This window comes from Filicampus tigris, chromosome 7 (genome assembly GCF_054856515.1).
Source record: "Filicampus tigris isolate MCC_2025a chromosome 7, RoL_Ftig_1.0, whole genome shotgun sequence".
NCBI classification, from domain to species: domain Eukaryota; kingdom Metazoa; phylum Chordata; class Actinopteri; order Syngnathiformes; family Syngnathidae; genus Filicampus; species Filicampus tigris.
In genome coordinates this window covers 7,656,435-7,678,013 of record NC_141223.1, presented here as the reverse complement: position 1 = coordinate 7,678,013, position 21,579 = coordinate 7,656,435, and the positions used below count along the sequence as shown (strand labels likewise).

The 21,579-nt window shown below is 43.2% G+C and overlaps 2 protein-coding genes across 4 annotated transcripts; both read left to right on the top strand.

Annotated features, from left to right (window-relative positions):
- The first annotated feature begins 868 nt into the window (after positions 1–868).
- cul3b (cullin 3b) lies at positions 869–14,730 on the top strand. 3 transcript variants are annotated; one of them, XM_086035003.1, is made up of 16 exons: positions 869–1,152; positions 2,809–3,006; positions 7,285–7,398; positions 7,510–7,670; positions 7,773–7,887; positions 8,106–8,322; positions 9,066–9,211; positions 9,768–9,944; positions 10,033–10,203; positions 10,396–10,503; positions 11,043–11,167; positions 11,405–11,501; positions 12,655–12,804; positions 12,929–13,115; positions 13,310–13,455; positions 13,573–14,730. In XM_086035003.1, the coding sequence occupies exons 1-16, from the start codon at positions 1,090–1,092 to the stop codon at positions 13,702–13,704; spliced, it is 2,307 nt and encodes a 768-aa protein (XP_085891129.1). In that variant the 5' UTR covers positions 869–1,089; the 3' UTR covers positions 13,705–14,730. The 3 variants fall into 3 exon arrangements, with proteins under 3 accessions (XP_085891129.1, XP_085891128.1, XP_085891126.1); XM_086035002.1 differs by having other exon boundaries at positions 8,106–8,334; XM_086035000.1 differs by having other exon boundaries at positions 1,075–1,152; positions 8,106–8,334; positions 12,670–12,804.
- A 512-nt stretch (positions 14,731–15,242) lies between these two features.
- Positions 15,243–21,545, top strand: fam124b (family with sequence similarity 124B). Its single transcript, XM_086035006.1, has 7 exons — positions 15,243–15,871; positions 16,234–16,265; positions 16,860–17,069; positions 17,764–18,159; positions 18,245–18,441; positions 19,920–20,082; positions 20,157–21,545. Exons 2-7 carry the CDS (start codon positions 16,250–16,252, stop codon positions 20,639–20,641), a joined length of 1,467 nt encoding a protein of 488 aa, XP_085891132.1. The 5' UTR covers positions 15,243–15,871; positions 16,234–16,249; the 3' UTR covers positions 20,642–21,545.
- The last annotated feature ends 34 nt before the right edge of the window (positions 21,546–21,579 follow it).

The window sequence follows — 21,579 nt, the reverse complement described above, 5'->3', positions numbered from 1 at the left end:
TAACGTTCCTCTATGACACTGCTGTGCTCGCCCTGTTTTCCCCCAAGTTCAATATCAATCAACCAAAAACCAATAAGATCTCAAACACTTGACTTTACTTTAGGGGCGGTGCCATGGGTGGGCCACCCAGATTGATAGACTGCCCACCCAGTGAGATTTGTGGAAAAAATATAAAATATTAAAAAAATACTTTTGAATTTCTAGTAAATTATTACATTATTTTTGAATTTGTGTTTCATTGTGTTTTTTTATTTTATTGAATATTAAGAATTGCATAATTGTGGTTGTCTAAGGAAAATCTAAACTTCATATTATTCAGTTTGTCATTTTCTTTGAATATGCTTAGTGTCGGGATCGGAGTATTGTGCTCAGTGAGAGAAATATTCAGGTCCTGATTTTTTCGAGGCCCACCCATTAGCCACGTTCTGGCTCCGCCCCTGCTTTACTTGTCTCTGTTTGCGTCTTTTTACGTCATGTCGTCATCTAGGTAGGTTGAAAAAAAAGTAACAAGCCTATTTTGACAAAGGAGTAGTTACTGTATCTCTTTTCAAGGAAGAAAAAGGTCGTTAGAAAATAATACTGTAAAAGCATAGATGCCTGGAAAAAAAATCTACTTACGTATAGTAACGAAGTATTTGTAGTTAATTACTTCCCAACATTACTGTGTGTAATAATTACAATTACCACAATACTGCAGAGCTGCGACTGTTACGTGTTGAGCAATTTCTGTCGTAAAATAAACAACTTGCATTGTATTTGAATGCAATTAAAACCAGAACAAAGTATGTGCGTCAATTCATGTTCAGGAGCAAATGACGTACTGTACACTATTCAATATTGCCATGTTTTTTTGCAAGTCTCGCGTGAGTTGAGCGCGTGAGCTCTGCGCAATGAGACTTGTAGCTCGTCCGCCATTGCTGAGCCAAGTACTGCTAGTGAATTTGGCTGTCAACAATAAACTTACTGCGCCGGGACGCGGAGCTACGAGGTCGAGTGAAAGCTAGTCGGCGGCTCCGGTAACCAGTAGTCGCCCCGTCCCTCCCTTGAGAACTTTTTAATGTGAATACAGAGCCCACGGACGAGGCAACCATGTCCAATCTCAGCAAAGGCGGCACCAAGAAGGACACCAAAATGAGGATACGGGCCTTTCCTGTAAGTGGACGCCGAAGACGATGCCTTGCCTGCCCGCCAGGCGGTGACTCGATCGCCGTGGTCTCAGGCTGCTTGCTGCTAGCTAAGAAGCTAACCAGCTGAGATGTAGATGACTAGGAGTAAACAGCGGCACCGTCAAATGTCGTCTACCGCCCCACACACATTGTAGCTCTTTGGGTGACATGCATGTATTATTATACTCACACTGGCGACGTTTCGTCGAATGTTTTCACATATGTTGTTTTGTCAGTTAGCCTTGAAAAGCTCCCTAACGTTAGCCTGGTGATCGGATGGGTCGTTGACGCTAACGTTAGCTCGACTCGTGACACTTGTTGTTTTGGCTATTTTTGGCTTTGACAATAAAATGCCCAACGTTGATATAACTTCATTTGAACGTTTATTATAACTGACATCTGTGCGCTATAATGTCAGGTTACTCATCAGCGACATACAAGAACAAACAGGCGTCACATACAATTTGATCGATGCTAACAATTATTCGGGCAGTTAGCATAGTTCTGGGCTTGCATATGCAGTAATGGACACAAGATCCTAACTCCGTGGATCGATATTTTCGAATTGCAGTGATGTTGGAGGAATCTTATCCGTCCACCTGACACTCCCTTTGTCTGCAAGTCATCGGAGGACCTCGTATTCAGCTGACCTCATTTAGCATAAAATAGAAATTCATTCGTGGAACTGGCCGAGGGAGCTTGCATATCATCCAAATGCACTTCTGGCTGCTGTTAGTGTTCTAATGATGGCTTGACCGTGCTCTCACACCGCCTAATTGTTGTTAACTTGATCCGGGTGAACCTGTTGATAAGGCCCAGTGGCATCATGCATTCATATGTTTGGGCTTGTTTCGTGGCAAGACATGAAAAAGGTGGGAATATCACACCACCACACACACTCACACACACAAATAATAATCACTGTTGGATAAATCATTGTAATCATTCAGCTCACATGGTGGTGCACGTTGTTAGCACATTTGCCTAACAGTCCTGAGGTTGGGGTTTAGTTACTCACCTCTGGCCATCATGCGATGTTTGCCAGTGTTTTTTTTTGTTTTGTTTTTGTTTTTGCGTGTACTATGGTTTCTTCATAAATTCCAAAAACATGCGTGGTAGGTTAATTGAAGACAATTGTCATTCAGCATGATTGTGAATGGTTGTTTGTCTTTTATCTGCTCTGAAATTGGCTTTAAATGATTATTCATACACAATGTCTTTTGGTGACCGTAGGTACGTAGAAGTACCACTCTCACCATCAGTTCATTTTGCAACAAAACACTGTTTTGTTAGTGGACATAATCTACTGTTAGTTTAATTAATATGAGTCATAATGCGACAGTGTGACGTGAGTAAGCTCTCATTTGCAGCATTTCCTGGAGCAAAACGTTTTTGTTGTGTACAAAGGAGTTAAAGAAAATATTGAAAAGAAAAAAAATATGAGAATGAATTCAGGAGAGTGAAGTCACATTTTTAATGATTGAACGTAAAAACCTAGCAATATGTGAAATGGATGGAATCTCAGTATAAAAATGCCTCTGAAATGAGATACTCAATGACATAAAAGGAAACGTTCAAGGTTCACTGTCTTCTAAATGTTGCTATAAAAATAAGAAAACATTGATGTCCTATTACCCTGCAGATGACCATGGATGAGAAGTATGTGAACAATATATGGGACCTCCTGAAGAATGCTATTCAGGAGATTCAGAGGAAGAACAACAGTGGCCTGAGCTTTGAGGAACTTTACAGGAACGCCTATACCATGGTGCTCCACAAACATGGAGAGAAGCTTTACACCGGCCTGCGGGAGGTGGTCACTGAACATCTGATCAACAAAGTAAGATCAACACACACGTACATAATTACAAATGGTCGCTGTGACTATTGCTGCAAATGAATTGTCACCTTATTGCATTGCATTTGTAAGTGATTAATACAACAAGATGTTTGTTTTTGGGAAGTGCAAAGAACAAGCAAGTAAGCAACTCACAAATGCACTACCTGATGTCAATGAAGTCATAGATTGTGGTGCAAAATCAAGATATGCCACACACCTATTCTTTTTCTTCAGATGTTTTGTTACTGGTTGCAAATAAGAACAACAGTGGCCTGAGCTTTGACAACGTACATTGTCCATCAATATAGTATTTGATGGGTATGATAGAATGGAACCTGCAAGGGGAATACAATCTGTTCTGTGACACTGGTCATCATTCAATATGTTGGGATTTCCAAATAGAATTTCCTGAACACTCTTATTCTTTTTGTCAAGTACAATATGACCTTGTAAAGTTAATGTGAAATTCAAGCCACTTGCATGTTCAATCTTCATTTTCATTCTTATTTATTGTATTTTATGTTATTTTCACAAATCGTGGGACTAACTGGGCTAATCTGGGACTTCAGGGATTGTATTTCGTGCCATGCCATGTGGAAATGTGTGTTGGCAGATTTGATTAAAAAAAAATAAAAAATACATTTAAAGTCCTTGGATCTTTGAACCCTTGAATTTTGAGGAAAGGAAAATTCCTTGAATCCTTGAAAACTCAACTTAAAAATAACTTGAAAGGACAATGAGAAAATAAAGGTAATAAGAAGGTAAAATGAGAATATAGTCAAATAATAGCCATTGACAAAAATAACAAAAACAAATACCGGCTGCTATGCATTTTGGCCTCTTCACGGCAGTGTGGTGAGAAAGCTGCGATTGAACTCCATTGAAATAACTCTAGTTTTTCACAGATCTGGAGGAATTTGGGCCTTTGGGTAGTTTTCTTTTAGCTGTGTGTATATTTCCACAGCGTTTGTGTGTGAATATTCGTTTTTTTTTGATGGACTGCCATGAAGTCAATGCTAATTTCCCGTTAGTGTTTGTGTGGAGTCCTCCATATACTTTAGCATTAGCGCTAGCGATGTTTTAAAAACAAGCCATGATATGTATTTAAATACGCAGTGTGTAATTCTCTTTGTGTGTTTAGTTCTACATTAAACTCTCTCAACTGGAGTGTCATTAAACATCTCAAAGGATGCTTTGGGACGGCAGAGTCACTTGCGCTATACGCTTGCTACGCAAGGAACATGGTGCATTCAGGGTACTTTCACAACATTGGAAACTTGTAAACGCACCGCACCATTCTGCACAGTTAATCCTTGTTCTTCTAGATAGTGTTTTAAAGATCGAGAACATCCAAAATTGAAATCGCGATTAAAATTCGATTAATCCAGCGTTAGGGTGAACGTACATAACAAATACTCCTACTTTGGGAAAGAATTAACTAACTACAAACCAGTAATTATTAACTATTTACAAAAAAGGGCACGTCGAGGCATGCTGTGAATTCCAACTGTATTCCACCTCCTTCCATCTATACATGGCTCAAAATGAACGATTTCGCATCACAGTTTTCAAGGAGCCAGTCGCGAAAAGCTTCGCTGGGCTGGACATAAGTGCCATAACGCGTTTAAGTCACCTTCACGCGGGTAGTCGGCAGGTCGAGGCAAGATTGGTGCTACTCGCGCCGCAGCATCAAGCAAGCAAACACGCTTCGGCTGCCTACTTCTTCCCAAATCAGTAATCGCAGCTTCTATAGTTCTCACGTAGGGCTTATGAGAAGTCAATTAACAGAAGACGGAGAAGCCATGCTAAACGCTAAGCTAACCTAATGTAATTGCGAAAGACCGGAATTAACTTTTCGAGCGCTGTTGTCATAAAATGACGTCAACAGGAACCCTACCGAGGAGTGCCGTCAATTAAATTTTTTATGGGAATGGGCGCACAGAACAGGCTTAGGCAGCTCTGGTTTGATCATTAAGCTGGGAAAGTCCAAACAAACAAACACTAAGGCCAGCATATGGCAGTGTTGTGTCTCTTTTGGATGAGATCACCATGTATGAAAACATGGCAGATCTTTGGAAATACGATGTTACAAGTAACTCGTGATAGATCAAAGTGTTTGTCACATTAAATCTACTACAGAGTATCACAAAAAAGAGAATAGATGATGGATGTTATTTGAATTAGATATTGAAGCAATAACGTAATGTACATACAGACACACTTAAATGTACACACACACACACATGCATGGCGCGCACACATTACTAATACTACTAAATAGCAGGCAAATAATTTGTAACGTTTGTCAAATGTTAATTTTTTACACTGGTGTTTGTTTTGTAAATACATATTACCATCAAAATCACATTTTCAATGTTGTTGTTGGTATTTTATAGAATAAAAGGACAGTTCAGATGTTTGAGGCATCACTTAACCAAAAAGGTGCATATTATTATTAGCATAAAACCCATTGTTGCCATAAAAAATATCTTTTTAAAAAAGCTTCTTTTTTGGGGTTTGGTACTGTTTTTTGCTGAGAATCTCTTTATGCACACAGTAGTGGGGGGAAATTAAAAGTAACAATGGCAATAGCAAAATTGAAGTAACAATAGCTTCATCCTGAATCACTCACTTATCCCTGAAAGCTTGGGTAACGCTTGGCAAAAGTACGTTGACACCACCGGAGTCTTTGTGCTTTAAATAACTCCACTTACTTAAGAGTAACCTAGTAGGCATATTCTTCTTCTTATCGTCTCACCTTCCTCTCCTTTTCTTACCACTGCCCTAATTTTGGGCAAAAAGTGCTACTGACTAAAAATAAAGATATAAATAAAAATAGCGAAACACGCCCGTAGGCTAATGAGGTGCACTGACAGATGCTGACTTGACACACCATGACAGTTTGATGGCCACCATTTAAATACAATATTTATGACCCAGCCCACAAATATTCAAAATTGTCCAAGCTTTAAGGTGTTTGACCTTCTATTTAAGTCTATTTAAACGATATTATTCCAAATGGACCAACTTCGCGACCGTGGTAACATTAAACTGTAGAAGAACTGATCAGTATTTTTGTTGAAGGCAAGAAATCATGTGACCATAAAGGCATCCAATCTAGGTGGGTAGTTGTTGTCCATCGATTATTGTACTCCCACACTGCAGCACACTGAAGTGTTTCTAAGGTATTTGTAGCCAATCATAAGGCTACGCAAGGGGTTCAACATTGCAAAGAACTCTCAGCGTGATGCCGTGCACTTCACCACCACTGCAACTACATGAGTGAACATACTGCTAATGAGAATTATTATGTTAGCATAGGCCGAACCGAAGGCCGAAGTAACTGAAAGTAATGCATTTTAGGTGTATAAAATATCATGTATTTCCCTCAACAAACAATTTTGTATTACAGTGAAGCCCTGCATATTTGCGAGTTGACATTTTCAAATTTGCCTATTAGCAGAGCTATTTATTTTATTTATTTGGGGGTAGGTGGGGGACCTATCCTCCTATTACTGTCTAAAAAAAAACTCAGGTTGCCCGCAGTGTCATCTGTCAGTTACAAACCTTTGTGTGGGAGTCAATTACTCGCTGATTTTCGCTGTGTGAGGCAGAGCTGGCTTCCTATCCTGGCTGGCTTGCTAGCAGGGCCTCACTGTATATCATTCTTGTCGTTTGGTTTTTCATATTGGTGCTTTCACTCCTTGACCTTATATCGGCAATAGTTTTCTCATGGTTGATACACTACAAGGTGTAAAGTTGCAGAGGGGGAGTGAAACCATATCCTTCAAACCCAAACAATGTGGCACGCAAAAGTTACATGCATTTTTGTAACGTGCTTTTATATTTGTTGAATGCAAAACATGTACTCCCCTTGACTGCGTAATCAGATTTATCCGCAGCACATCTATATGTGGATGTGAAAATGGTTTGAGTAGTTTGATCTCATGAAACTGAAGGCGCACCTGTGATTATTTCTCAACTCTCCGGTAGGAAGGAAAAAGGGGGGAGGTCAGCGTGCCCTTAAAATCTACTGTGACGTTTGCTTTTTTTTTTTTTTTCCCTTTTCTGCTGAGTCACACTGCAGGGACTCCTCTATCACACTGCTGAATGTCTGCTACTGGGGTTGGAAAATACAAAAAACTGTTATTTCTATGAAGGAAGACAGGAAAGCCATAAGAACGGACACATAATAGTGCAATTTTCTGTTCTAATTGTGGCTAATGCATCACGTGCCGACATACCTACTGTTGTTTTGTTTTTTTTCCTCCCGCAAAGGTACGAGAAGATGTCCTCAACTCCCTGAACAATAACTTCCTCCAAACCCTAAACCAGGCTTGGAATGACCATCAGACTGCAATGGTGATGATCCGGGACATCCTGATGTACATGGTCAGCTGATGATCTTTTTTTTTTTTTTTTTTGTCTGAACCTCACTGAGCACCTTGAAACTGCCTTGCCGCTTGGTTTTAACATCAACAACACGCTTGTCTTTGCTCACAGGATCGAGTTTATGTGCAGCAAAATAACGTGGAGAATGTCTACAACTTGGGTCTCATCATATTTAGAGATCAGGTTGTGCGCTACGGCTGTATCAGAGACCACCTCCGACAAACCCTACTGGACATGATCGCGCGGGAAAGGAAGGGGGAGGTGGTGGACAGGTAGAAGATCAATCAGCATTTTGTGGAATCCGTGCGAAACGGAATTTATTTGGACCTAACGACAATGGATTTAACGTTTGGTTTGCTTCTCATCTCCACTAGGGGCGCCATAAGAAATGCCTGCCAAATGTTGATGATCCTCGGTCTTGAAGGCAGATCAGTTTATGAAGAGGACTTTGAAGCACCCTTCCTGGAAATGTCTGCAGAGTTTTTCCAGGTCTGTTAGATCGATTCGACAGTGTACCGCTACCGATTCACGCTTCACTGCTCCCTCTATGTTGGGGGAGGGGGGCGATCAGTGGTTTATGTGCATTTTACATAACACCTTAAAATGTCTCAAGATTCCGCCGGATTTAATTATAAATGTATTATTTATATCCCAGGTCAGATTTGAAAAATGGAATTGGAATTCGTTGCATTTCATGTTCCTCTTAGATGGAGAGCCAGAAGTTCCTTGCAGAAAACAGTGCGAGTGTGTACATAAAGAAGGTAGAAGCCAGGATTAATGAGGAGATTGAGCGGGTGATGCACTGCCTGGATAAATCCACTGAGGAGCCCATTGTCAAAGTAGTGGAGAGGGAGCTCATATCCAAGCACATGAAGACCATTGTGGAGATGGAGAACTCTGGTCTGGTCCACATGCTCAAGAATGGTAAGACCGACGGTAAGTCAACTGCTTTCTTTTCTACAAAATCAAAATCCCAAATGAAAGTGCGGCACAATAAACCATGTGACATTTTAACAGACCTCTGATACTATCACAGAGCTGGTGCATTAATATTGAGATTAGATTACACGCAGGTGTGGACTGTATTTTTCATCGTTAGTCATTTAGGTCAACATTGTATCGTTCCGAAATCATCAGGGAAGTTCTGGATTTCTGCACTGAGAGAAAAGGGGGCGAATAATTTCGTGTGTCCTACTTTTCAGTTATTTATCTGTTAATTTTCTTTTTTTGAAATATAGCATGAATTTTGCTATACTTCACAATTGTGTCCCACTTGGTGTTGATTTTTCACAAAAAAAATCTGCTTTTATGTCTTTGAAGCCTGAATGTGGCAAAACGTCAAAAAGTTGAAGGGGGGCTCATACTTTCGCAAGGCACTGTACTATCCACATGCATCCATAAACTTGATTTGTCAGTCAACTGTCTCAACCTTTTACATGCTATCATTAGGGTGGTTTCACACCAAGCAAAAACAAACTGGAGTTGATTGTGGAAAACGGTTACCACCTGACAATTTGACAGATTGTAGAACAAAGAACGTTTCACAAATGACTAACTTATTTATTTATTTATTTTTTTTTCATGTTAAAATCGATTTATCCTGTTTGACAGCTACCAAGAATTGACTTTAAACGCGTGTGGGCCTTCTTGTGCATGTCAATCCCCAGATCTGGCATGTATGTACAAGCTGTTCAGTCGGGTTCCAAATGGACTGAAGACCATGTGCGAGTGTATGAGCTCGTACCTTCGGGAGCAAGGCAAGGCTCTCGTGTCAGAGGAGGGAGAAGGGAAGAACCCTGTGGACTACATCCAGGTACACGCCAGGCCTGCTCTCTGACACTGCCACTCAAACTTACAAATATTTTCATATCCCAGCCAGTCACAAAAGGAAAACAGATGCCGTGATTTTTAATTATAGACAAATAAAAAGGGTTTTGATTCGGCGTCGTGATGATCATCAATTCACATTTGAAATTGTTATAATTATCTAGCGTTGAAATACTAAAGTACTTCAATGAGCGCCCTAAAGGGTGTTAAGTATGTTTGCGGTGCATTTATGACTTGAGTCAGACAGATGATGAGTCTCTCATTTTGTGGTTATAAAGAAAAAAGAAGGTGAGTCAACATTAAGACATGTTTTGCACAAGCTCATTGTTGCATGCAAGTCCAAGTCCAGGATCGTAAGACTCCTGTAAACCTCAAAACAGAATCCAACTGGGCCTCCAAATATTTTGGTCTTTTTTTTACTTTTTATTTTTTTTTACGTGACCTTGTTTCGATAAACTTCGGTATTTGTAGTAGTGTTTCCTAGGTGAGGTTTCTGTTCCTCCGATTGCATGGGCCTCACTTATTCTCTCTTCTTCCCCCAGGGCCTCCTGGACCTGAAGTTGCGTTTTGACCGTTTCCTCCAGGAATCTTTCAGCAACGACCGACTCTTCAAACAAACGATTGCTGGCGACTTTGAGTACTTCCTCAACCTCAACTCGCGCTCACCTGAGTACCTCTCACTCTTCATCGATGACAAACTGAAAAAGGGAGTAAAAGGGGTGAGTTTGGCCGCAGCCCCGCCCCCCGCCCTCCCCCGCCACTTTCCCCGAGAACGGTCGTCGACATTTAGTTTTTCCTTTTCTTCAGCTGACAGAGCAGGAGGTGGAGTCTATACTGGACAAGGCCATGGTGCTGTTCCGCTTTATGCAGGAGAAGGATGTGTTTGAGAGGTACTACAAGCAACATCTGGCCCGCAGGCTCCTCACCAACAAGAGTGTCTCGGATGACTCGGAGAAGAACATGATCTCCAAGCTCAAGGTGTGTGACATATGCCGGCATGGACGTAAGATTTATCGTTCAGCTAAATAGCACACCTGTTTTTCATACATTCTACAAACACAAGATTTTGAGAACTAAACGCATTCACGTTGCTCATCTGATTGCATATCATGAATTATTTGTGAGCACGGTTCATTTGTGAGCCTAATCCTTTTGGTCATCCCTCCTCAGACTGAGTGTGGCTGTCAGTTCACATCTAAACTGGAAGGCATGTTCCGAGATATGAGCATCTCCAACACCACCATGGATGAGTTTAGACAACATCTGCAGACCACCGGGGTGAGCAGACCCAAAAGATTCTGTAATCGCTAAGCTTTACATGATCAGGATTTTTATGGCTGACCGCCAGTCTCCCCCCCAAAAAAAACGATACCCGATCTGATCACAAGATAGAGCAATATGTTGATTTAAATAGCTTATTTACTGTATATTGAAATAAAATCTATTCATTTCCTATAATTAGCACACATGGGGGGCAGGAGGGGTAATTTGAAACCATGTTTACAAAATATTGTTTTTAGCATGTATATTAAAAGTTGTCTCCCAAATACTGCAAAATCAGGCCGATTTTGTTCACTAATGTTTTCGTTACTGTTGTAAATAGCGCTACAATGTGTTTGATATGAGTGCCGATACTGTTTTATTTCCTCATTGTAGTATCCAATACTACATCAACACAATACAATCGACTGCTTAACTGTGTATGAAGACATAAATTCATATGAAACGCGATTGACTTTCGCAGCCTGTGAGAACCGCTCCGAGTTCTCACGTGGCTCGTTCGGGAAATGACTTGTCCATCTGTGTTGTAACCTCAGGTGTCTCTCGGGGGCGTCGATCTCACTGTAAGGGTGCTGACAACAGGTTACTGGCCAACTCAGTCGGCAACACCCAAATGCAACATCCCTCCTTCACCTCGACATGCTTTTGAAGTCTTCAGAAGGTCAGTCTCTTGAACAGGACATTTGCTTTGCCTTTGCTTAACTTTTTAGCGTTGTTTGAATCCCTGATGAACTGAGGCCAGATCCGATCCCCACAAGTTTCCAGCAAATAGAAATCGAAGCAGGAGCCAATCTTATTTGAAACGATGCAGCACAAGATAGCCAATGTAGCTGAAGTGAAAGCGTGAAGGAGATCCGTACAGTTACAGTGACTACATTTTGACGTTTCTTTCGTGCAGGTTTTATCTTGGCAAGCACAGCGGTAGACAACTAACACTGCAGCACCACATGGGCTCTGCAGATCTGAACGCCACCTTCTATGGGCCCATTAAAAAGGTATGTGCCACTTGGAATGGAAATGTAAATAAAACATGATATGCTAAATTGAAACCAGAAGTTCAAGAGCCATCAAGTTGGCTTACTTGCTGTGTTTTAATCTTTGCACAATTTAAAGTTGAAGTCAACCCAAACATATTTTTTTCAAAGAATATGTTCATTGCAAGCCCACAAGTTGAAACAGGGCATTCTGATAGATATTGCGTTTGTGGAATTAATTAATCCACTTGTTTTTAGCCATCTCTGGGAGCGGCCATTTTGTCTTCTGTCGCTTGAAAATGACATCACAACTGCTCACAACGACCAATCACGGCTCAGATTCAGACAACGGGTCACCCGTGATTGGTCGTTGTGAGCGGTTGTGATGTCATTTTCAGTTGACGGAAGAAAAAATGGCCGCCCCCAGAGATGGCTAAAAACGAGTGCATTTTGCTGCTTAATTTATATTCCACAAACGCAAAATTAATCAGATTGCCGTGTTTCAGCCGTGTAACAGGCCGTCCACATTTAAAGTTCTCCCAAAGGCGTGTAATCGAGAGGCCAAAAGGACAGACTTCTCACGCTCCGCTATTGGTCACACAGTCGATGGTTTACATGCAACTAATTTCTGTCATGCATCGTAGAGGCAACCTCATGTGCATGTTCTCATCCAGTGATACATCTGAGTGAAATTCAGGCTCTAAACGCAAACATCATTGCCTCATTCGTGATCACGAGTGTCAGATTGTTGCCACGGCAGCTGTAAACCAAGTGGCGTGCGTTGCCAAAGTCGTGTTTCCGTGCGTGGACAAGAAATTAAAGCAGAAATAGGAAGTGTGGTTACCTAACACCGGGCAAAAGGGATCCATTTGGGATGCGAGAGCAAACACAACTGGAGGAGAGTCACGTTTGTTTACACACACGGCAACGTGACCGCAGCACACCGTGTTACAGACAATGATCATTTTCCGCCTCCATATCGCCATCTCCCTCATTTCAGAGGGTGTTCGCCGAAAGGGATCTTAGCATCAGCAAGAGGCGGACACCCTGTGAGATTATTTCTCACTCTGCTTGATATCATAGCTCAACTTTGTCTGGCAAAAATCAGAGAGTTAACTCAGCTTAAAATGGGGAAATGAAGCGCTAGTGTGTACGTTTTTTAAAGTGATAACAGATGTTGTGTCAACAGGAGGATGGGTCCGAGGTCGGCGTTGGGGGAGCCCAAGTAACTGGTTCCAACACCAGGAAGCACATCTTGCAGGTGTCCACCTTCCAGATGACCATCCTCATGCTTTTCAACAACAGAGAGAAGTCCACCTTTGAGGTCATCAATTGTCCTTCCGATTTTCCTTTCTCGTTTACACGAGCTGGAGAACACAAATCCGCTGCGTCTTTGCATATGGACTCTAATGTGTCCGTCCGTCTCTCTCTGTCTCCCAACCTTGTAGGAGATCCAGCAGGAGACGGATATTCCGGAGAGGGAGCTGGTGCGGGCGCTGCAGTCGCTGGCCTGTGGGAAGCCCACCCAGAGAGTGCTCACCAAAGAGCCCAAGTCCAAGGAGATTGAAAACGGCCACGTGTTTACAGTCAATGACCAGTTTACCTCCAAACTGCACCGAGTCAAAATCCAGACAGGTATGCCAGTCCTTCAAGTAAACAAAAGATGTCCTGCTCTGGAGCACAGTAATTATTTATTCTCTATGGAGCGAGGGTCACTTGAAATTGTTTTTCTCATGATGCATTAGGTGAATGCAAAGCTGATGAAATGCTTTTCAACATGTGCCCCAGTCATGATACTAGTCTCAGCATATGTCATGTGCGCCCCCTAGTGGCTGCTAAACAAGGGGAGTCCGACCCCGAGAGGAAAGAGACCCGACAGAAGGTGGACGATGACAGGAAGCACGAGATCGAAGCTGCTATTGTTCGCATCATGAAGTCGAGGAAGAAGATGCAGCACAATGTCCTAGTAGCAGAGGTGCGTTGTGTGGCTGGAGCTTTTTTTTTTCTTTTTTTTGGGGGGGGGGGGGGGGGGGCATTTTAGCTTGTACTCAATGATTTTTTAAATTATTATTCTTTTGTTTTTGCTCCCCAGGTCACACAGCAGTTGCGAGCACGATTCCTCCCCAGTCCTGTAGTCATCAAGAAGCGTATTGAAGGACTCATTGAGAGGGAATATTTGGCACGAACGCCGGAGGACCGCAAAGTGTACACCTATGTAGCGTAAACCACGTGAATTCAGTGCACCGTAGAGTCGGGAGAAACAGCGAGCCTTGTTTTTGTGGACTGCTATGCGTTTGAATGAACTTGGAAGTGCTCTCATCATTGATTCTGGGATACACTGGGAAGTTTAACTTTTCTTCCATAAAAAATGTTAGGAGAAAAAAAAAAATCACTCAAAAGGTGGGGAAGTTTTCTAGCAATATTAGATTTCTTCTGCTAACAGAAATGACCGCAAGGTCTAGTTTTGTACAAAAGTATGTTTCTTGTGGCCTTTGGAGAGAATTATGAGAGCCTGTTTGACCAAAAGGTTGAAGGAGGAGTCTTGTTGCTTGCTGGTTACTAAGCAGACATGTTGTGGCTACACAGAGACTTAAGAAAACTTTTGAATTCACGCCCCTGTTTTAATCGTTGATGTCTGTGTTATGTTTGTGTTTTGTGGCACAACGACAGCTGTACAGACACGCTTTCCCCTCTCGGAAGACGGGGAAATGGAGCAAAGAGGGCAAAGTGTTTGGCGCACACTTGACTTACGGCGATGGCGGTCAAATTCACTTTTGAGTACTTGGGAAGACTTGACGAGTGCTTGATTTATTTTGCAAAACCATCTGTTTCTGAGGTTGTTCAATGCCTGAAAGTAATTCATTGCTCCTCCTATAATGTTAAACGCCATTGTCATATACAAGATTTTTCAGAGGCTAAACCACCGCGCTTTTATCTCCCGCCTCCTTCATGGGAATAAGACAAATATAAAGCCCCATAAATGTTTTGGTCCATCATGACATATGACTCAAGCCTGTATGAGTGACCTCAAATTGGCGGCTGCTCTCTGAATGGCTACATCCCTGTGGTGCAGGTTGCAATGAGGATTTTTTGTTTTGTTTTGTTCATTCTTGGTTGCATTTTGAATGGGTGGAACCTAACTAGCACCATGTTCTAATGTGTACAAATTGTAAAATAATTATTGTACTCACTGCAAAGGTGGATTGTACAGGGCCTTGTTTTCATCATAATAAATGTAGAATAAAACGGATGTTCTCTCTTCTGATGTTCTTCCAACATGAAGGCCCGAGCAAATGTCAAATGCCTCTGCAACTATCAATTAAATGTCCTTAAAACTAGAGCCGCTCATTGATGTGACTACACTGGAGGAGCTCTGCAGGCATCCCACAAGCCCAAGTGCAACTCTCTGTAACGTTTTGTTTTCAAGAACACTAGCCACGTGTATTGTTTGACATTTTGAAAATCACAGAATGAACTTGTATGTACCACTATACTGAAGGGAACACACAGTAGTCACAACATATAGGTAAGCAAATGTTTGCAAAACCCAGTGGATGTGAAAGGCTAAATAAATGAAGTACAAACTGTATCTAACAAATTATTGCACTATTATTGTATAGTGTTGTTTATCTTAATTATTGTTTTATTACAGTTAATTTTCTTTTTAGCGGCATGACAGGACAAAAATACAATTAACAAACGTTTAAAATGTTCTCCAAGCTCCACCCACAGTGGTATTTAAGTTTTGTTTGTTTTATTAGTTATTCAAGTAGCGCGGCTGTTTCTACGTGTTGTCTTAGTGATTGATCTAATTGTGGTCGATGAACGTAGTAAAATATCCTTCCTAAATGGGGCATCCCCCGAAAAGCGAGCTAAAAGTGGGCTATAATGCTCTTAGAGCGGGCTTAACAAACAACGGCTTTAAATTGAAGGCTTCCATGCACTTTTCAATCCGTACAGGCCGTCTGGACTCTTTTGTCTCTTCGCATGCCATCTGCTCGACGTATTAGCGACGGCTTTAACACTTCGAGCCGCCTCCTTTCGCCCAACCGAAACGAACTCGACATCGACGAGTCTTGCCATTTTTGCTTTTGCGGGCTAGCCGCGTTAATAACATTACAGTGTGTTAGTTAGTTGAACCCAACGGTGTCTGGTTGCCCGGTGACGTCATCACCCCCGCTTCTGCGCCCACTTTTTGGAGCAGCCAAACGGCGCTCGCTCGGTCGGGGAAGAAGTCATCCAGGATGCTCTCCTCTTGCCCCGCAGCGTGTCAGCCGTCCCCGCCGAGACTTGGTCTGCATTTGAAGAGTGTCCTGGGCCGCGTTGGCACAAGCGGTGCTGTTCAAGAGACTGGAAGATGATAACGCGGACTCTGGAGCTGAAAGTGCCAAGTGAGTTGAAGCGTTGCTCGTGGTTTGCTTGAAAGTAGCTTCAGGCTAACGCCAGCTAGCCAACTTCGCCATTGGACCGGAGCCACAATGGAAAGTAACTTTCTTGAATGGCCTTCCATTTGCATCTAACGTTTTGAAGGCACCCTTTGTTGCTGGCTCGTTTAAATCATATCCAACCCTGTTTTGTATGAGTTGTTTGCATTCTTATGCGGTCTTGTTGACGTTTACGAGCGCCCGATAGCTAACAATGCGTTGTCATGACGACCTGACTGACCGAAGCGGCAGGTGTCCAAGCCCACCGCCACAAGATGGAGGCACGCTGCTTTCAAAACTTTAAATCATGTCATTATGTTCTGTTTTAGATCGGACTCCAGTAGGATGTCAACATCTGCCGGTAAGTGATGCTGAATCCCTCCAACGTGAACAACACCACTGAAACGGCTCATTTAGTATGATTGTCATTAGAAAGACTGAGCTGAATGTCCACATCATTCGGCGCACCTGCACATCTAATGACATTCAACGTTAGAGCTGTCAACATTTTGCCGACACAAGAAAAAAATAATGCTCACTTTTGACTGACATATAATTTACATTTTGCACTTTTACCGTACTAAAAGCTGCAATTCCTATAGTAAATTCAATATATCCTGTTGAATGTATATATATGTATAACACTTTGAATGAATTACTAACCAATAAAAACACCAATAGCACAAATGCCGCTGCAAGTAGCGTTTGCTCAGTAGTTGTCTTTGGGCCTGCACTGATATTGAAACGACTTTGATGTACCCATCCAAAGCACAGATGCTGAGCTGCAGCGTGTTTGTTTACGCAGTAGCTGTATGATTAGAACTTGAAGCACTTACATTTCCTGCCCCTTATCTAATAATATGTTCCACGCGCTAACTCCAAACTACTGTACGTTGTTAGTATTTGCGTGGAAATCCTACCGACTTGTTGTCCCATTGCAATTTCTCTCCATTAGCTGAGCTGATGAGCCGGCGCGCCCGCGAACAACAGCAGCAGCGTCTGTTAGCGCTCAACTTGCACCTTCTGGCCAACCCCGGAGACTCTCTGCTGCTGCAGCACAGCCTGGACCGTCTGCTCCGCTGGCTCTGCCCGAGCCTCCATGTCTTCCACGTGTCTGAGAGGGCTTCTCCCCACAGCGGCTGCGCTCGTCTCTGTCCGGCGGCTGGTAGGGCCCGTCCCGCGCTCCCGTGCTAACGTCCTAAACCACACCTCTAGCTTGCTTGTGTTCATGAACGTTTCGCTGCGGGCATTATACTGTCAAATAGGGATGTTCGATAGCTCGTTGTTCTTTTTTTCAGACCAATATCAGTACGAGTGAATACTCTTTGAGTACTCACATACACAGAACACTGATACCGCTCGTACTTTTGATATTTAAAATTTCAATTAACACAACGCGCAAAAAATTGTAAACAAAAACCTTTCTGTCTTTAACTCATTCACTGCCATTGACGAATTTATATGGCTTTTCACCGTCCAGTCATTCAATCCCAGGAATTTATTTGTATTTTTTTCATTTTGTTTTTTTCAAACGTTAGTGTAAAAGAGAGAAAATGTCTGGCAGTGAATGAGGTAGTCTATTCAGAGTTCGGATTAAATTTATGATTGGATGCACTGTTTTCATGGACACTAACGAGCACAAATATCTTCCCGTATACGTGGTATAACGTGTTTTTTTTTTTTTTTTTTTTTTTTTTCAGGCTCCTCTGCGGGCTAGCCGAGTTGATAACATCGGATTGAATTCATAATAACATTAGATTAAATTTATGATTGGATGCACTGTTTTCATGGACACTAACGAGCAGAAATATCTTCCCTTATACGTGGTATAACGTTTCTTTTTTTTTTTTTTTTTCCAGGCTCCCCTTCCCTTGCCATCACGTTCTTTCTCCACGAGGCTTATGGAGAAGAGCGGATCCTAAAAGTTCTGGACTTTTTCCAGCGGCCGCCCTGGCAGTACCACCACACGGAGAGCTGCGGCAACAAATCAGCCGGGCTCCATATCTCCTCTTGCGGCTCGCCGGTCAACGCCCTGCTGCGGCCCTACCTCCTGCCCAGCCGGGACTTCTACAGCCTGGGCGCAGGGATGCCCGTGTGGGGCGTCCGACCGGTGCACTGCGGCGGGGAGATCCTGCGCGTGACGCTGTACAGCGCCTACGACAACTACGAGGACGCCGTGCGCTTCTATGAGACGGTGCTGCAGCGGCAGGCGGAGGAGCAGAAGACGGGCTTCTGCTGGTTCACCCTCCACACGGGCAAGGCGCCGCCCTCTTCCGACAGCGGCCACTTGGACGCTTGGCTCGCGGCTTGTCAACTTTTGCGCTTTCTTGCTCCCTACAGAGCCTGGCCTCTGCCTGCAGCTCGCGCTCAAGCAGGTGTCAGCGGGCGTCCGCGTGGAGCCGTGCAACTCTGCCGTGCTGCAGTTCAGCGTGGATGAAATCGGCCAGTTGGTCCCCCTGCTGCCCAACCCGTGTACGCCCATCAGCACGTCGCGCTGGCAGACTGAAGACCTGGATGGAAACAAGGTTCTCTTCCAGGTGGGTCACCCGTAAAATGGCAGGAAGCTCGCAACTCACTCCTGAAAATCGGCTAAGGCAACAATCCTTTCATGTTCTGTAATGCGGAGACAGAGACGAGACAAACGCAACGATTACTTTGATTTGAAACGTTGACATTTCATGCGTTAAAATCAGTCATTATGGGACATCTGAACAGCCCTCAAAGTTGAAGGACATTTTTAAAGGGTTGAATAAAACAAAATAGCATCTAAAGTTTTTGACTTTCCACTTGTGTGTGTAGAGCGTGCCGAACTTTGTTCATTTTTTCCGAAGTGTGAACAAAAAGAATATGTTAAATTGTTTTGTTAATGTAGAACTTTTGGTTATTTTGTAAATGCAGAATTTGTAATTTGGGACTTATATTGGAGCTCATGGTGGTGCTCAAGTACTTAATTCAAATGTTTACTATTCTATACTGTATTCATTTCCATGTCTACTGTGCTCATTAAACACAATGTGCATATTACATCACTTAATCTTTTGGGGAATTTACAAAAAAAATGGAAGTTTTTTAATTTACCGCACTCAGTCTGGGCATACATACACAAGCGATGGAGTTGATGAATTTAAAAAAAAAAAAAAAGTTTAACCTTAAAGTGGAAGTCAACCCCAAACGTTCCTGTACAAGAAAATGTTGTATGCAACCCCACTAGTGTAAACACAGCATTTAAATTACAATTAGTTAGTGGAATATGATTTAGGAAGCATAATCCACCTGTTTTTTTTCTATCTCAGGGGGCGGCCATTTTGTCACTTGCTGTTGACTGAAAATGACATCACAGTTGCTCAGGGCTCAGGTAACGACCAATGACGGCTCACCTGTTTTCTGAAGCCGAGCCACAATTGGTCATTAGCAAGTGACAAAATGGCCGTCCCCTGAGATGGATCAAATTCGTATTTTACAAACGCAATATTAATCAGAATATCACGTTTAGACTAGTGGAGCTTTAAAGAGCTCAGGATGCTGGCCCTCTCAGCTATATGATTCAATTCTACCCCTTGAACTGACATGATTATTATTAAATATGATAGACTACGAATTTGGTTCAGTTTTTTGTGTTTTCTGAAAAAAAGAAAAATAATAATAATAAATGATTGAGGCTGTTGTTTTAAGGTGACAATATTTAACTACCAACAACAATAAATCACATGGAAGCACCAATGTTTCATTTTTTGGAGAACATTAGCATTTCAAAACATCCTCCTCCAAGTGGTCAATGTTTTATTGTATTCATTGTAAGATTTAAAGTTAAAACTGTAAACTCGCGCCGGACATGACAATATGGTGTTTGTCATGTCATGAAGAATGCGTCCGTGCATGTCTGCCAATCACGGGAGCTTAAAGCTGTCAAATCTGCCATATGCCGGATGCGTGTTTGTTAATTCTGCCGCTCTGCTCACTTATCTCGCTTGCAAAACCTCTAAATCGTAATCCCTCTTTTCCTTCTGCGCCGCAGGTGAAAAGCCCGACGCAAGCCAAGCCACCTTTGACCTGCGCTTTCCCCCTCACCTGCCCCGCCGCGCCTCCCCGGGCCGTGCAGATGAAGAGCGTAGGACACGCCCAAAGCCTATCGCCTAGCAACCTCCACGCTCCGCCAGCCTGGCAAAGCCACAGACACGGTAAGAAGGGGGGCTCCAGTTGCCGCCGGCTCGGCGTTTGCCGATCGGTTTGCGTCAACGTGGCTTGTCCGCAGGCCCGAGAGTCGGCGGTGAGAGCGCTCCGGAGAAGCCACCGGGGAGCCAAGGATCCGGTAGCCTCTGCAGCACTCCTCCGGGCAGCTCTTGCTACTCGTCCCAGCGCAGCAGCCCGGCCCCGCCCCCCTCCTCCGACTCCCCTCTGCGCCCCCCGCTCACCCGTTCGCTGTCCCGTCTGCTGCCGGAGGAGGGGGAGGGGGAGACCAACGTGGACACGGGGATCGCCGTGACCGCCGCCGTGACTCGCTCTTCTTCCGTGGAGCTTCTGAGTTCAAGTCAGCCGCGGACACCCTCGAGCAAAACGCGGAGCCCCTCCAGGAAGTGGCTTTCCCCGGCTCGCGCCGACGACGTCGGGGATTTCAGAGCACAGCGCGCGGCCGATTCCTGTTACGCGGGGACCGGCGGCACCGGCGTGGAGCTTTTTGCCAAGCTGCCGTCATCACGCGCAAATTCCGAGGAGCCGGCCGACGAGTTCTTCATCTGAAGACGCCGGAGGAAATGAAAATGGAGCCACATGAAAGTCCAGCTGTGGGTAATGTGCCACTTGAAGTATTTCATGACTGGTTGCTGTGACTCAGACTTGTAAATGCCACAGAAGCAACCCAAGTGTAAATATTTGTCCAAGGAGCAGCTGACATCGTGTGAAATTTTATTTCAGTGTTATTGTATGAGTGGTTGTTTGTCTGTATGTGCCCTGCGATTGGCCGGTGACCAGTCCAGGGTGTAAACCTTATCTTGCGCCAAGTCGGCTGAGATCGGGGCCTGCTCACCCACAGGCCGCGACCCTAATGAGTAGAAACGCTAAAGAAGATGGGTGGATGGAAAGTTTATGTCCAATGGTTTTGTATATATCTAGATGGAACTAATGATGTGTTTAAATTTGAGAATAGGAAACATTTGAAAACTCACATCAGCACATAAGCTGTATCATGGAATTAGGCTAAAAGTAGCATCAATGTTATAAAAATCCTTTCCTGCAGTATTTGTTCTGACCTCAAAAATGATATTTGTATGTTCAGGAGATGTGCGTACTGTACGTTGTTGTGAACAAAAATTGCCCCTGATGAACAACTTTGGTGGTGCGTTACGTACTGTATTTCAATGTGAGCCGTTGGAAATGGATTACAAGATAAACCACTTTTTCATTTGAAACCACAAGGCAATTGCATGAAATGAGCTTTGTGACGAATGATGTCAAATATGGTTTTCGCTGCCTTGCTCTTGTACATTCGTCACAGTTTTCAAAGTGCTGCTTCTCGGCCTTAGTCACGCTGTAGTACTGTTCATTGTTGACGTCACACGTACATTTTCTAAGTCTTGTCAAATTCCGCATCAACAGGCTAGTACACTATTATACATGTCCATCAAATTAAAGACTTTCAAATAACCGTGTGATATTGTGTTCACTTAAGTACAGTCCAC

Coding starts and splice junctions, on each gene's coding strand:
- fam124b (XM_086035006.1), top strand. Junction 18,160..18,244: donor CTGGTTCACCCTCCACACGG/GCAAGGCGCCGC, acceptor TGCTCCCTACAG/AGCCTGGCCTCTGCCTGCAG. Junction 18,442..19,919: donor GAAACAAGGTTCTCTTCCAG/GTGGGTCACCCG, acceptor TCTGCGCCGCAG/GTGAAAAGCCCGACGCAAGC.
- cul3b (XM_086035002.1), top strand. CDS start 1,090: ATGTCCAATCTCAGCAAAGGCGGCACCAAGAAGGACACCAAAATGAGG. Junction 3,007..7,284: donor CTGAACATCTGATCAACAAA/GTAAGATCAACA, acceptor CCTCCCGCAAAG/GTACGAGAAGATGTCCTCAA. Junction 8,335..9,065: donor CAAGAATGGTAAGACCGACG/GTAAGTCAACTG, acceptor GTCAATCCCCAG/ATCTGGCATGTATGTACAAG.